This window comes from Asterias rubens, chromosome 11, assembly GCF_902459465.1.
Source record: "Asterias rubens chromosome 11, eAstRub1.3, whole genome shotgun sequence".
Classification (NCBI taxonomy): Eukaryota; Metazoa; Echinodermata; class Asteroidea; order Forcipulatida; family Asteriidae; genus Asterias; species Asterias rubens.
In genome coordinates this window covers 11,499,560-11,516,421 of record NC_047072.1, presented here as the reverse complement: position 1 = coordinate 11,516,421, position 16,862 = coordinate 11,499,560, and the positions used below count along the sequence as shown (strand labels likewise).

Here is a 16,862-nt window from a genome sequence, read left to right as displayed (position 1 = left end):
CAAAAACGGCCATTTTCGCTCTACTTTCACTTATGTGTGCACACGCCCTGATAGTTGTTGAATTGGTGATTTCACACCAAATTTACATGCAAATGTCTCTTGACACCAGGAAATCTTCCGCAACAATGTATCAAATATTCAAAGTATCAAGGTGCCAATATATCTTAATTAAATTTGTTTATTAAAGTTACGTACGTCTTATGCACTAGCAAGACATGCAGTATTGACTGCTCCTTTAAGTGATGGTTGCGCTTTAAACTGGGCACCACAGTTCAGGACATGTTTAGGGGGTTCAAAACTTTACAAAATTGATATGCCTAGCCCGGTCGTGAGGATTCCAGTATTTTTTAAATAAATTGTTTCAATTAAGACTATGTGCTTACAATGCATTATAAATCATTGAAATATTTGACTGCCCTTTAATTTGTTTCCAGAAGATGTTAAGTAGGTTCCCAATATCATTTGCCCCCGGTCACGGGGTTTCCAGTTTTTTTATTATGCCCAATCTCTGCAGCGACTGTGGTAGCTATTGTTAAGAGCATGACCACGGAGTAGTGCTATTCAATTGCTTCTTTTGTTCAGCTCATTTATATAACAGATAAACTCATCTGCTAAGCAAGTGGTACCATAGTCATACAAAAGATCTTTGCAAAAAATAGTTAATGGCCTGACGTTTCGACTCTAGCAGAGTCTTTCTCGAAGGCTAAAGACAAAAGATCTTTGTCAACTACAAATCCCTTAACAATAGAGAGATCCAGCCAGCCAGGAGAAAAACCACATGCCCAATCCCTTACTGTAATAGCTTCTGATGTTAAGACCAGTACCAAGGAAAAGCGCTATTCAATTGCTTCTTTTGTTCAGCTCAACTATAAAACAGATACGCTTTTATAATTAAGAGACAGATAAACTTATCTGCTCAGCAAGCTTGGGAAGGGCATGGCTTTGGGAGAAGAACAGGTAAATTTAACTGCTAAGTAACCTTTGGTTGAGAGACAGATAAACTCATCTGCTAAGCATTTTTCGGTAATGGGACAGGTAAATTCATCTGCTAAGCAAGCTTTGGTTGAGAGACAAATAAACTTATCTGCTAAGCAAGTTTCGGTAGGGGGACAGGTAAACCCATCTGCTAAGCAAGCTTTGGTTGAGAGACAGATAAACTCATCTGCTAAGCAGGTTTCGGTAGTGGGACAGGTAAACTCATTTGCTAAGCAAGCTTTGGATGAGAGACATCTAAACTTATCTGCTATGCAAGTTTCGGTAGGGGGCAGGTAAACTCATCCTCTAAGCAAGCTTTGGTTAGGAGACAGATAAACTCATCTGCTAAGCAGGTTTCGGTAGTGGGACAGGTAAACTCATCTGCTAAGCAAGATTTGGATGAGAGACATATAAACTTATCTGCTAAGCAAGTTTCGGTAGGGGGCAGGTAAACTCATCCTCTAAGCAACCTTTATTCAGGAGACAGATAAACTCATCTGCTAAGCAAGTAAGTAGCACCCTAGTGGTACAACATATTTTTGTCAAAAACTAATGTCTTTCACAATAGAGAGATCCAGCCAGCCAGGAGAAGAAACCACTTGCCCAATCTCAGCAGCGAGTGTGGTAGCTTCTATTGTCAAGAGCACTACCAGTTGTTCAGCTCAACTATAAAACAAATAAAGTCATCAGCTAAGCAAGTTTGTGTAGGGGGATAGATAAACTCATCTGCTAAGCAAGTGGTACCCTAGTGGTACAAAAGATATTTGTCAAACACAAATCTCTTAACAATAGAGAGATCCAGCCAGCCAGGAGAAAAACCACATGCACAATCCCTTACTGTAATAGCTTCTGATGTCAGGAGCTGTACCAAGGAAAAGTGCTATTCAATTGCTTCATTTGTTAAGCTAAACTATAACAGATTAATACATCTGCTTAGCAAACTTTGGTTAACATACATGAAAAGTCAGTTTGGATTTATCATGTAAGTACACGATAAGCTGTGAATTTATCGTGTACGTACACGATACGTTTGGATGTATTAAGTACGTACATAATACATTGTCGTGTATGTACACAATAAGTTTGGAACTATCATGTACGTACACGATTAGTTATCGGTGGCAGCAGACTTACCAGGTAAATTTCCACTGTTTACGTTGCTCTGAGCATGCGCATAATAACCAAGAACAATGGATATACCTGATAAGTCTGCTGCTACCATATTCAATCAATTAACGACCCGGACCATTACTTTGACCGTTTTGGTTCAGTGGAAGAGTATAGGTCAGATCTTGATTAGCGGGAGCTAGTGAGCATTTTTAGTGTGTTTTTTTTCATTTATCTCTTCGTGTTATATTTTATTACATGGGGTTTCATAAAAATAAAATAAAACATCAAAGCATTGACGACCCATGGCTATAAAGTATTGGTCATCATTGGCTCCATGCAAAATTAATAAGAGGTTTGTTATAGTCATAGCAATTTCAACTAAAACGTACAATATCTAAAGTCGACGAGTTGTTCGCCTAAACTACTTAAAGTGATTAGAGGGTACAAGTCATCACGTGATTTAAAAACGGCCTAATAACTTACATTTGGGCTGAAAAATTGCGTGGTCGCGGTCGTCTGTCCGAGCACTCTAAAACATGATGAAATTGTCCTTATTAGCAACTTCAGAAAAGTTGATTGTACAAACTCTTCAATATTCTTTACATAATTCGAGAGAAAAAAAAGTCGATCGATAAAACAAAATGCACCAATCAAGCGGGCCTACAATAACGACACTTTCCTCACGAACGAACAATAGTTTCTTGTACACATTATTTAATAGTTTTCACATAATTTGAGGTAAAAAACTCGACGATCGATTTAGCAAAATGGAACAATCATCCATATAGGCGACCTACTTTATGTTGTGTTGCAATTTCCTTTACTGATGATAATATGACGCCTTGTTTGTATGCGCTTGATACCTACGTGACCGGAAGAGCAAAATCGGTAAATTTTTGCATGTGTGCTCCCGCGATACTACAACCATTGATGCATGCGATCTGCTGATGATACTGATAGGATATTGTTTACTCGACAAAATGTTGGCAATCTTTGCAGCTGGATTTGTGGTTGTTTGCTTCGGCTCAATTTCTCACTGTGCCCTGACAGGTGAGTTTTTTTCCTTCTAATTATACCTTTTTTTATTTATTTAAAGATGCACGCAATTTATTTGTTTGTTTTGCACCCAAGCTGTATATACGACCACACGAAATTACTTGTCAGTTATAGTAGGCCCACCAACTTAATTGTTTGTATTAATTGAGTATATTTCACTCTTTGATAGTCCATCTTCATATCAACATAAACTTAAAAAAAAAAAAAAACACTTGGCTTTAAAACCTCTTACAATCTTTTCAGCTTGTCGTTCTGTCAAAACTGTTAAATTGAGCTTTATAATCGACATTGTTTCGGTTTGCATTTGGTTTTTGTTTTTCTTACTTTGTTCTTGAAAAAAAAATGCGCCATAAATGCCGTGACCTCAACCAATTTTTTAAAGGTAACAAGCAAATCTTAAGTATACCACATTAATTCGCAATATCCACATAATAAGGTGCTCAAAGCGCATGAAAAGAAGATGAAAAACCCCATAAACAACAGAGGAAAGAGGGGACATAGGAAAATAAAAGAAAGAAGAAACTACTGAAAAGCTGTTGAAAAAAAAAAAATCAATCTGTCTTTAAATGTGTCCACGGTGCGTGTGTACCGATTGTGTATGATTCCAAAGGAACGGTGTTTAACTTCTATACCTAGCACTGACCAGTTAAACCTATACAAAAAATCCTAAAACCTGGTCCATATTTCCTGCGAATGCGAATGCGTTCAAAAATGTTGGCGTCACAAATTCGCAACAAATAATTTGTTTACAAAATATTTGTATTACAAAATGAGGGGATTTTGTGAAAATGCCCTTCCCCCTTTTACACAAAACTCACGTGTGGCCAGACCTGTTGAAATGTGCTCACATTCGCTGCAAAAACTGAATTCGTATGCACTCACAGGAAGTGTGAACCGGGCTTGACGTCTAAAAACCTTTTAAGGTTGTCTGTCGTCAGGTTGAAACCTGGCCTAATACTATTAAAAATCGGACACTCCAAAATATTTGTAGTACTTGGCACAAGGGTGTTTTAATTATAGTCTTAAAGCAATGGACACTATTGGTAATTATCAAAGATCAGTCTTCTCACTTGGTGTATCTACTAGTGCATAGTAATAACAAACCTGTGAAAGTTTGAGCTCAATTGGTTGTCCAAGTTGCAAGATAATAATGAAAGAAAAAACACCCTTGTCACACGAAGTTGTGTGCTGTCAGATGCTTGATTTCGAGACCTCAAAATCTAACTCTGACGTCTCAAAATCAAATTCATGGAAAATTACTCCTTTCTCGAATTCAGAGGAAGCCGTAACTCACAATGCTTCATACTGTCAACCTCTCTACCCATTACTCGTTACCAAATAAGGTTTTATGCTAATAATTATTTTGAGTAATTACCAATATATTTGTAGTACTTGGTACAGGGTGTAATGAATAATAGCTATCAGTACAACCTTGATGCCAAAACACACAACGTTGCTCTTGTAAATGCTAAAACACGGTAATTAAATTGCGATGCAGTTTGCCATAGAAACCTAAGTGTTTATTTTGAAACGCTACACAATGGGAATTTTTTGTCTGATATTGATGCTACCAGGAACTGCAGAATCAATAAATCTTTGGGCTTGGCGACTTTTACAAAGCAAGGTTGCAACGGCGATGAAGACATCGTTGAATGATTTTGTTTTTACAAATCCTGCTGTCAATTTGGCCATTATCAATCTTAGCATAGCAGGTAGTTTGAGTATTAAGGAGGTAGCAGGCAGCGGCTTATTGATAATAAAAAATTTTTTGCCCCTCACCAAAACTGAGTCCATCCCTTTTGGATCTAAGCCATTGAAAGTACTGGACATGATTGGTAGTTACTCCATTTTGTTAGCATAAAAACTTATATTGCTTGGTAACGAGCAATGGGAGCTGTTGATATGTTGTGGAACGGATCCATTTGAAGTTATGTTGTTTTTGAGAAAGAGGTAATTTCTTACTCAAATAATAAAAGGCTCCAGGCCAAAGATGTCCAGTGCCTTTAATTGAATGAAAAACCTTACGCAAAATGTTATGATTTATCAATTAATCCTGCCACATCTTCTAAAGTTAATTAAGAAATGTTGTATGCGCATTTTCCAAACATCGTTTTCTTATTCACTAATGTCAAGAATTACTTGAGTTATATGGTTACTCGGTACTTAATTTCTTTTCCTAATTAGCTAACCTTTTAGGGAAGTGGAAACACCCCCATTTTTTTTATCCTGAGAGACCACAGAGTTAATATTGCTACCACACATTATTTAACTATTATGTTTAAAAGGTCGGCCATAGTTTCGTGAGTTCTAAATGAGTTCTTTACATGGCCAGCTAAGATTATTTCTGTCTCTTGACACACGATAAATTTGTATATTTTTGGGGGTTTAATTATCCAAGTTCTTAATGGCACTGCAATGGCCTTATTTACTACCACACGATCCAATTTAAAGAAGAGAAAATAAAGATTTTAAAAACGTAGGCCTAATTCGACTCCCCCAGTCTAAACACTTTGCAGAAATGACTTAAAGGCACTGGACACTATTGGTAATTACTCAAAATAATTGCTAGCCTAAAACCTTACTTAGTAACGAGCAATAGGGAGCTGTTGATAGTATGAAACATTGTGAGAAACGGCTCCCTCTGAAGTAACGTATAGTTTTCGAGGATGAAGTAATTTTCAACGATTATGATTTCGTGACATTAGAAATAGATTTGAGGACTCGAAATCAAGCATCTGAAAGCACACAACTTCATTTGACATGCTTTTTTCTTCCATTATTATCTCGCAACTTCGGCGACAAATTAAGTTCAAATTTTCACAGCTTTGTTATTTTGTGCACATATGTTGAGATACAGCAAGTGAGAAGACTATCTTTGACAATTATCAGTGTCCAGTGTCTTTAAAATTGCCATCACACAAGATTTAACTAAAAGTTTTAAATGTTAACAATATTTTTCATGAGTTCTAAATGCGTTCTTTCAAATGCCCACCTTATGTCAAGGTTGTTTATGTCCCTTGGCAACAAGATAATTTGAATATTTGTTTAATCATCAAACTTCTTAATGGCACTGCAATGGCCTAGTTTACTACCACATAATCCAATTTGGAAAAAAACCTAATCCCATAAAAAACGTAAACACTTTGCAGAAATGACTTGAATAGTTATTTTATTGATACCATTAACTTGAATGTCCCTTTGCTCATTAGAGGGTTTTTGTACGATGGTGATGAATTAAATTTTTCTTGTTCTCGGGGAGATTGTTACACCCCTCCAAACTCAGTTAAAGGCACTGTGTACACGTTTGGTAAATTTATTACACAAAATATCATAACCTTACTTGGTAACAAGCAATGGAGAGCTGTTGATAGTATACAACATTGTGAGAAACATCTCCCTCTGAAGTAACGTAGTTTTTGAGAAAGATGTAATTTCTCACTAAAATAATAAAAGACTTCAGGCCAGAAGCTTTTTGTTCATATATCGGAAATTACTCTATTTTGTACAACAGGGGTATTTTTTCTTTCATCATTTTCTTGCAACTTCAATGAGCAATTGAGTCCACATTTTCACAGGTTTGTTATTTGATGCATATGTTTGGATACACCAAGTAAGCATACTGGTCTTTGACAAATACCAAACGTGTTCATTGCCTTTAAATATAGCAATTAAATTTGACTATATATATAGTCTTACCAGTAAAAACGTTGTAAACTGTGATGAAAATGCCTGTGCTATAGCATGCATCATTCGAGCAGACCCGGGGAAAAATGCTGGCGACTGGGCGCGGACGGAAGGCAAATAAATAACTGTGTTTTTGGAGCGTACTTCTTGATCTAAGGGTCAGGGTCCAATTTCATAGTACTGCTTAACGGTAAGCAGAGTTTCGTGCTTACTCTTGCAGACAAATTTGCTAAGGTGCAATGACAGCGTATAGACATCTCTTTTGTTGATAAACAAACCGTCTTTGTTGGCATGGTCGGCCGATTGTTAGTAAAACACCCATTCGTAAAAACAGAAGTTTTAACCGAGTTAAACATTAACTGGAAGCTTCCAATTTTTGAAATTGTGTGTAACATTGTTTACAAACAGTACCGATCTTTTTTTGATTTGCATTTATGGCTTTCTATAGCTTTCCAAACTGGGTTGGCAAAATTCGGGCTGTGACGTTGCCAAAGAAAAGGTCTATTTCATTCACAGGTTAGCAGAAAAATTGGGCGGCCACATTGCGCGTTCACCATGGATTTGCATTTTGACGTCGTTTATTTTTGTGCGGTAAGCACCGAAGGTTAGCATGTCTTTTCGTGTGCTTACGGTAAGCAGAGCTGTGAAAAGGAAATCACACAATAAGCACAGAATCGGCCGCTAGTACGCAGCGGTATGACATTGGGCCCTGGTCAGTGTATAGAAGTTCCCTGGATGTTTCTGAAACGTTACCAAATTAACAACGATGAAATTTCGAGGCATAGTTATGCGGTGGATCGTTATATTTTACTTTTACAGGCAGTGGACACTATTGGTAATTACTCAAAATAATTATTAGCATAAAACCTTTCTTGGTGACAAGTAATAAGGAGAGGTTGATGGTATAAAACATTGTGAGAAACGGCCCCCTCTGAAGTGCCAAAGTTTCCGAGAAAGAAGTAATTTTCCACGAATTTGATTTCGAGACCTCAGATTTAGAACTTGAGGTCTCGAAATCAACCATCTAATCGCACACAACTTCATGTGACAAGTGTTTTTTCTTCTTTCATTACTATCTCGCAAGTTTGATGACCGATTGAGCTCAAATTTTCACAGGTTTGTTATTTTATACATATGTTGAGATACACCAACTGTGAAAGCTAGTCTTTGACAATTACCAATAGTGTCCACTGCCTTTAAAACATCTTTCTATGCATTTTATAACAAAGGGTTACAACGGTTTTCATTGACCAACTACCAACTCGCCCAATCCCCACTAACGTAACCTTTCATTTTCAATGCCGGAAATTTGCTTCGTATAGCCGCTGTAGCCATGATCGAGTTTTTCAATCAAGGTGAAAAAAAGAACTTTTTACTTGTATTTCGTCCGTACTCGTGTTAACAATAGATATAGAATGTAATTAGATCTGTGATTGTTCCCTCCAGATGCCTTAAAGGCAGTGGACACTATTGGTAATTGTCAAAGACCAGCCTTCACAGTTGGTGTATCTCAACGTATGCATAAAATAACAAACCTGTGAAAATTTGAGCTCAATTGGTCAGCGAATTTGCGAGATAATAATGAAAGAAAAAAACACCCTTGTCACACGAAGTTGTGTGTGTTTAGATGGTTGATTTCGAGACCTCAAGTTCTAAACCTGAGGTCTCGAAATCAAATTCGTGGAAAATTACTTCTTTCTCGAAAACTATGGCACTTCAGAGGGAGCCGTTTCTCACAATGTTTTATACCATCAACCTCTCCCCATTACTCGTCACCAAGAAAGGTTTTATGCTAATAATTATTTTGAGTAATTACCAATAGTGTCCACTGCCTTTAAAAGGGATTCAGGCCTGAAGTCTTTCGATATTTGAGTGAAAAATTACCTCTTTCTCAAATACTACGGGAGCCGTTTCTCCAGGTTTTTTTTTTACCATCAACAGCTCTCCATTGTTCGTGACCGTTTTTCATGTTGCGACAATGTGACACACAGCACGTCTCAAATTAGTCAGGTCGAGGTGACAGAGTGGAAAAACTGTCAAGTCTAATTCACTCAATATAGGTCATGTTGAGAAGGTTACTCGACGATGCCTTTTTTGCATGAATCAATAAAATGCAGTATTTACTGCACCTAAACATAAACAGCCTATTAACTTAGTAGATGGTAGTTTGCACCAGGGGATAAAGAATATGAATTTTGGTTTTCGGAAAAACACTATAATTACACTCGGTACTTTCCCGAAATCTGTGTACAACAAAACATGAGTATCACAGACATATAACTCGGGTGGGATTCGAACCAACGATCTTTGAAAATCCAGATTAGGTGTCTTACCAACTAGACAACCGAGAGTATCCGGTAGGTAGAGGCAGTCGAATCTTGCATATCAGCAGTGGGTACCGCAACGAATTATAAATTGCTATAATATTGGAATAATGCACATGACCACTTTAAGCACATGTGGTAAAATTTGTATTTTGCTATGAGGACACTCACCAATAGTTGCATTATAGTTTCGAAAAACTGTATTTCAAATAACCGAGTACAGGTAACTTTTTTTTCAATTAACCAACATTTTAATCTAGCCCAAGTAAAAAAATCCATCACTAAAAGAACTATAGGGAGGTTTTGCATGCGAACGGATACGGTTAGTGCGACGGATACGTCGTCGTTATGACGTCATACGTCACTCGCTATCCGCTGTACGTGCAGACGACACTGATATCCTGCTAGCTACACGTAAGTAGGTTACGGATAGCTAAACGGATGCGTATGCGTATCCGTTCGCGTGCGCAACCTCTCTTATGTTTGTGATTCCCATGTTGTTTTTCCATTTTGGTTTTTGCGTGCAATAAGTGGTTGTGAAGGTTATTTTTGTAATAGGCCTAGATTCGGTAAAAAGACCTTTCCTAGTAATTCACACCACGCTACTAAAAGGACACACTAAAGAAAGTTTTACAATCGGGCCAAACAAAGGAAAATATTGATAATGGATTATTATGATCAGAGGTCTGACAATATAAAACGGACGGATGGCTTGAATATTTTATGTGGACACACAAAAGAAGGAGGGAGGACGGATAACTTAATATCCAAAAAACACTTTAACAATAACACACTATATCCAGGTTACAACTTAACAGGGTTAAATTTTCTAATAATAGTCAGCACAATGCAAAGAGCTGCATGTTGTTAGAGTAGAAGTTAGAGTTCTAAAATAAACTGCTCACAAAAAGTAAGGAAACTTTTTTCAGTCCAGTATATTTGTTATTATTTAATACTCTATTTGTATAATGGTATATATCATTGCAAAGCTGAAATGTTCCTCTTCAAAATGATACCAAACTTGAAATGATTACATGTTGCTGGACTTGACCACGTTAATGAGAATGAGACAAAGTCACAAATCAAATGTGCCAAAATGAGCAGTTTTGTGTTACCCTGTCAACAATCAAATTGACACTGTAATTGAAACAAGCAAGATAACTTACTGATCTTAATCCACTTTTGAGACAAGAAGTTTGGTATAGAGCAAGACAAATTACTGATCTTAATACACTTTATTGATACAAGAAGTTCAGTAACGAGCATGGTTGATCCGAAGGCGTTGATGGCAGCCTGGCACCTTCTTATCATGCTGCACAAAAGTCTTGTGATGCGCTGATGATGAGGGATGGCGTTCCATTCTTCAGGAACCTGGTTAGGTCAGCCACAGTTGATGTGTTGGTGGTTCTGGCTCGGACAGCGAGGCCAAGCTGGTCCCACAGATGTTCCATGGGATTCAGGTCTGGACTGTTAGCGGGCCAATCCATCCGGTGCACCCCAACATTGTTCAGGAAGTCAGTCACCAGTCGGGCTCGATGGGGGCGAGCGTTGTCATCTTGAAAGATGGCTTTTTGGTCATAGAGTCTGCAAGTATGGGACTGTAATCGGCTGTATAGAATATCCTCTTGCAAATACCCATCAAACAATGTGTTTTTCAAGAGATGAGGGTTAATTGTTTCTGATGAGCTCACTGGTGCAAATCTTTGTGTAAACCATTAATGATTGGTTCTGAAAAGCTTGATCGGTTTGATTATTGAGCATTACCTACTGACCATTCACAGACAACGGTAATTTTGGCACATTTGATTTGTGACTTTGCCTCATTGTTATTCGTGTAGCCAAGTTCAGCAACATGTAATCATTGCAAATGTGGTATCATTTTAAAGAGGAACAGTTCAGCTTTGCATTGATATATACCATATACAAAGAGAGTAATAAATAATAACAAATATACTGGATTGAAAAAAGTTTCCTTACTTTTTGTGAGCAGTTTATAATAAGGCTTATTTTACGCATACATTGTCGTCCTTTTCGTTTTGTCATATAGAGAAAAATAACAAATTGATTCAAGTTCGGAACAAGACATAAGCCACACAGAGAACAGTTTACCTATAAAGTGCCTCTCGTTATTTACGTACAATTTTCGTCCTTTTCGTTTCGTCATTGGTACACAAATTATTTCAGTTTCGAAAAAAAGAATAAGCTCAAGAGAACAGTTTAGACCTTTACCTGCTGCCTCCATCTTGGTCAAGTACCTCAGCAAAAAAATGCTAATAATCATTTTGCATATATAAGAACCAGACTATGTTGTTCTTCCAGCCTCGATTTGGTAACATTGATATCAATGGAAAAAGATCTAGATGACTGCGTATTAATTTTGTGCCAATTTTAGGCCTTTTCGTTTCGTCATTGGTAAAATAAATTGTTTCAATTTCGGAGAGGATGTTAGCCCCTAGAGAACAGTATACATTTAAGTGCCTCTCCTTAACGGCCAGTTGTAATATTTATGGCAGTTTTTAATTATACGAGGTTTAAAAAGGGTTGTTTACCTGCCATCAACAGGTCAAACTTAATTGGTAAGCCGTTGTTTTTGCAGCATCATCACAATGAACAAAAGTGACATGTAACTAGGGAGCGCGGTGTTCAGCATAAGTAGTAGAGCTGCATTTTATTCATTTATCTTTTTATTTAATTTTTTTTTGCTGTGAAGGGGGAAATTACAAAAATGATCTTTATAAACGCTTGCCATTGACTTTACCAACACACACCAATGACGGTCTATATTATTTTAGTGATATAGCTTTAGTTCTTCACACATGGTGAGCCCTTTCTTCCCACCACATGTTACAGTTAATCGCTTTGGGAGGCTGGAAGGTTCATGGCTAATTTAGGTTGAACATTCTTAATGGTTTCAGATTTGCAAATGATATAAAGAAGCACAGCGACTACCACTGTAAATTTAGAACCGTGGTTAGAGTTCCAAAAGATACCCACAGGCGTCCTTGGACAAACAAATTATTTTAATTTGGGAACTAATGATAAGCCCACAGGGAACAATACGCCAATGGGAGACTTTTGGGACGCTTGGTGGCAGCAGACTTACCAGGTAAAATCCATTGTTCTCGGTTACGAGCGCGTGCTCAAAACTACGTAAACAATGGAAATTTACCTGGTTAGTCTGCTGCCACCTTGTGTTCAAAAGTCCCCCATTGGTGTCTCTCGTAAAAGGGCCACTGGTAAGACTTATTTATGGCGGGTTAATTACAAGGTTATGGACACAATAGTTGTTGACGGTTTTTACCTGTCATATAAGCAGGTTGTGTACTTAGTAGCTAATAAAGCCGTTAGTTTATCAGTATCATCAATAAAGAGAGAGGGACGGGAAGGTGAGGAGAGAGCCGGTCCTCTACTTAATAAAGCCTTTTAAAGGACGAGCATTTGCCAAAATACATTTCAATAATAATACAGTCAGTAAGCCAATGACGATTATATGAAAATCTCTTCTATACAGGTTTTAATACTTCCAACCCATAGAAAACATACAAAAAGTTATAACACTACAGTATACACTACATGTAGCCTACATTACATAACACAGTGCACGAAGTTCACAAAAAGGTCAGCACACACAGAGACTAACGGACGCAATAAAACGATCCAAATAGAGAGCTACAAAATCACAATAATTTGAGCATTAATGAGGGTAAAAACACAAAATAATACTCACAAATATCTCTACAACTCACTTGATCCCATATAAATAGGTTTTTGGAGCATGGCCAGAGCCATGCTCCCTATAGAAATAGAGAGAATCACAGCCCAAATAAGTAAGATGCTCTTCCAAGTCGAAGCTGAAAAAGAGAGTGATTGTCACGTGACAATACCAAAAGTTAACTTTGAACAAGTCCAACAATGAGGGCGCACTTTGGATTCCTACATCAACTAACAAACAATACTTCTTTGGTTACAAAAGAGCGTAGTGTTTGGAAAGCTACAATACTTCATGGTCAAACAATGTTCATGTTATACTGTTGAAGGGGGAATTTACAAATTATCTGTAAAATCGCTTGCCATTGACTTGACCAACTGTTATTTTGTTTTACCCATTTACATGTTTCTTTCTAGATTTACCACTGCAAGGAAAGCCGTCGAGTCAATCATCGACAGCAAAGTCATCCAGGGGACCACTTTTATCGGCGTCTTTAGCTCTTGATGGAAAACCCTCCTTAACAAGGTTCTTCGACCACTCGTGCACACATACAGGTGAGATGAATACCGGACCCTCGCAAACTCGGCACTGTTTTCGACAGGTGTCGAGCTTGTATGTGTGCATGTGCCGAGTTTGCTAGGTGCCGAGTTTGTCAGTGCCGTCGAGTTTGCAAGGTGCTGGGGTTTTTGCGTGCCGAGTTTGCAAGGTGCCGGGTATAATGTGCCGTTTACCGAGCTTTCAAATAGTAAAAATAACAAACCACAACAAGGGCAACTGGCCGGGTAAAGTTGTTAAATAGTTTTAGGTTGAGCAAAGAAAAATCTACCAAGGAAGGACTTGGAACCCACGGGCCTCCGTATAGAATCACGATTTAGACACAAACATATGGGTGTCGCAGGCTCAAGTCTAGACTTGATGACAAGTCCTTAGGCGCTGCCTATTTCATGCAACAGTCACAGTGCGATGTTACACATGCAACAGTCTTAGGTAGCGCGAGGGTAATTGCGACTAATTCACACACACATTCTGGGATCGAGGGTGTGTGTCTCGTCCCCGTATCTACACCGCGCTGTAACTACACACCGCGCTTAACAATTACCGTCCTGACTTCAAGACTAGCTCAAGTCCCGCTCTAGTAATGTTTTCTTTGTTCAACCCCAAACTGTTTGGTTGTCCATTATACATAATAAGTTTTGTTTTTGGTCGTTTTAAGATACGGAACGTGATCCTTGGTGGAAGGTGGACTTACAATCGACACACTGTCTGGGAGAAATCACCCTGATCAATAGAGGCGACTGCTGTGGTATGAAACAACGTTTCCAATACTTTCTCAATAAATTGAATAAGCAAAAATAAACTTGGGGATACATCATGCTGTGCTCCACTACATAATGCCAGTCCTTATCTGGATGTTACCCCTATTCGCGTATGGGAGTAAGAAGGTCCTTGAATATGAAGGCCAAATTCAAGCAATTTGGTCTTTTTTTGCGCTATGTGTGACTTTTTGATGAGGGGGGGGGTCACACAAGAACGACAGCCCCCCCCCCCCCACCCCACTGTTATGGTTCTGGGTTGGATTTCACAAAACTAGTCTTATCTCGAGTTAGGACGAGTTACTCATCCTTACTTAGGACTAGCTAGCCTTCACTAGGGTCACACAAGAACGACAGCCCCCCCCCCACTGTTATGGTTTTGGGTTGGATTTCACAAAACTAGTCTTATCTCGAGTTAGGACGAGTTACTCATCCTAACTTAGGACTAGCTAGCCTTCACTTTGTAGTATCTCCTAGGATAGTCCTAAGTTAGGAAGAGTCCCAACTCTTTATGAAATCGACCCCCGGGCATGGTACAACTTAAATCGCGGATCTGTGTCCCACAGGCCCTGCCTGTCAAACTCCTTCTTCGACACGTCTGTCGAGCAATCCTCATGTTTTCTCTCTCCTTTATTGATGATTGATTGATGATGTTTATCTTGAGGTGAGCGCCTAGACGATGCTGCCGTACGGGCGGGTACAAATGACGACATTTACCAGAACGGCATCTGTGGCTCTCGAGTAACATCTGCCCAAGCATCGATCCTTGGGGGACTCACCATGATTACTTGTGACCCACCCGTTGTAGCCCAGTACGTGAGTGTGGACCTTGTTGGTGGTTCGGAAATACTGTCTCTTTGCGAAGTGACGGTGAAAGAGTACCCGATGAAAGAATGCCTGCCAAAAACAAGTAAAGCTGACAGATTAACTTGTTTTTTAAATTAGCTATTTGTTTTCTTTTCTTCCAATTAAAGGACCTAAGTATTCCGCAACAGTGACTCTAACACCCGGTTTCAAAAAAAGCGCGCCAGATTTGCGCTGAACCAAATAGATTAGGAACGACTCGAGGTCGACCCAAATAAATTTTGGTTTCAGATAGGCGAACTTAACATAACATTTACATTGGCTCAGCATAGCTCACGACAAGATCGACGTCTGAAACCAAGACGCACTCCAGAGTCGTTCCGAGTGACTGCAGCAGTCGATCTTTCGACTTCTGGCGCATCCATTTGCTCCCAACATGTTTCAGACGTTGAACTTTTCATGTACTTAACATCCGGTTTAAACAGGCGCCATAGAATTTGGTTCGGTGCGACTCTGGAGCGCCTGTCTGAAACGGGTGTCAATCTGTTTCAATAAGTGTATAAAATGTTGCTGAGCTATTTTTTTTAAGACAAAAACTATGGTACATGGTATCACTTATCATCGCTTCAGATACATGTACTTGCCTTCTGCACCCGCACAATATAATGGCCAGCTGGATTTTGAAACGCCACGGAAGGACAAGGCAAACACTATGCCCCTTCGGCTTGCTCCGCAAGTAAATGACATAACAAGGGCACTGAAAAGATGGTGCTTACTTCAAAGAAAGATAGAACCTGAAACCGCTTGTCCATCCTATGAAGAGATGAAGAATCATATTTTGACAATCTCATGGATGCATTGCTTTGGTGAAAGGGCGTAACAAAGTGTTAAAATGTAATTTTATTTTGTCTTTCAGCCACGTTAGCTCCATCAGTAGCACCAGTCACTCCGATAGGCCCGACTTTTATGAGAAACTGCATGTCGACTTTGGTCTACACAGAAACCTGCATGGACAATCAACCACTGGCTTCAACCCACGCTGCGTCACCGATGTCGTGTTTCATGGAGTGCAGATGTCACGACAACTGCACATCATTTGACTACGTCATCACTTCTGGACGTTGCCGATTTTTCAATGCAGAGGATTGGAAACTTGTCCAGCAGTCGGATTGTTTGATGTATAAGGTGGCCTGTGGTTTACCTAAACAAAAGTGCACGTAGTTGCCATATTAAGATGTGAGTGTGATTCGTACAGTTTCATATCTTATGTACCTTCTTATAAATGGAAGGTGTATACCATTGTGAACTTTGTTTACAATAAGTGTGACCTTGTACATTCTTTAGCTAGTCTGGCAGGCAAGATATTGCACTGGTCATATGGGAAAAGAGACATTTTGTCTCATAATTCCCACATAAAACTAAGAGTTATGAAAGACAAAGCTGGACAAGTTTTGAGATGTGCCCACTTTCATCATATCAAAAGTTGATAAGAATTAGACAGTGCAATCTCCATAAATATAAGATTGAATGTTTTTTTCCATTGAGCTGTGTACAAATCGTGCCTGCAGGAAGTCCAGACCTGGTTGCTCCTTTGTAAACATGTGATGTCACGGGTTATATCGTCCATACGTTTGGTAACCATAACATTTCACTCCGAAGTAATGTGGTTATGTTGTTATCCACAACACCAAATATTTATGTTATTATCCACAACATCCCATATTTATGTTGTTATCCACAACATTCAATATTTATGTTGTTATCCACAACACCCAATATTTATATTGTTATCCACAACACCCAATATTTATGTTGTTATCCACAACATCCAATATTTATGTTGTTAACCACAACATTCAATATTTATGTTGTTATCCACAACACCCA

The 16,862-nt window shown here is 38.7% G+C and overlaps 1 protein-coding gene across 1 annotated transcript; it reads left to right on the top strand.

Annotated features, from left to right (window-relative positions):
• The first annotated feature begins 3,052 nt into the window (after positions 1-3,052).
• On the top strand, positions 3,053-16,463 carry LOC117296946 (fucolectin-like). Its single transcript, XM_033780050.1, has 5 exons — positions 3,053-3,135; positions 13,275-13,412; positions 14,072-14,161; positions 14,836-15,081; positions 15,892-16,463. The coding sequence occupies exons 1-5, from the start codon at positions 3,066-3,068 to the stop codon at positions 16,194-16,196; spliced, it is 849 nt and encodes a 282-aa protein (XP_033635941.1). The 5' UTR covers positions 3,053-3,065; the 3' UTR covers positions 16,197-16,463.
• The last annotated feature ends 399 nt before the right edge of the window (positions 16,464-16,862 follow it).

Coding starts and splice junctions, on each gene's coding strand:
- LOC117296946 (XM_033780050.1), top strand. CDS start 3,066: ATGTTGGCAATCTTTGCAGCTGGATTTGTGGTTGTTTGCTTCGGCTCA. Junction 3,136..13,274: donor TTCTCACTGTGCCCTGACAG/GTGAGTTTTTTT, acceptor GTTTCTTTCTAG/ATTTACCACTGCAAGGAAAG. Junction 15,082..15,891: donor AGAATGCCTGCCAAAAACAA/GTAAAGCTGACA, acceptor TTTGTCTTTCAG/CCACGTTAGCTCCATCAGTA.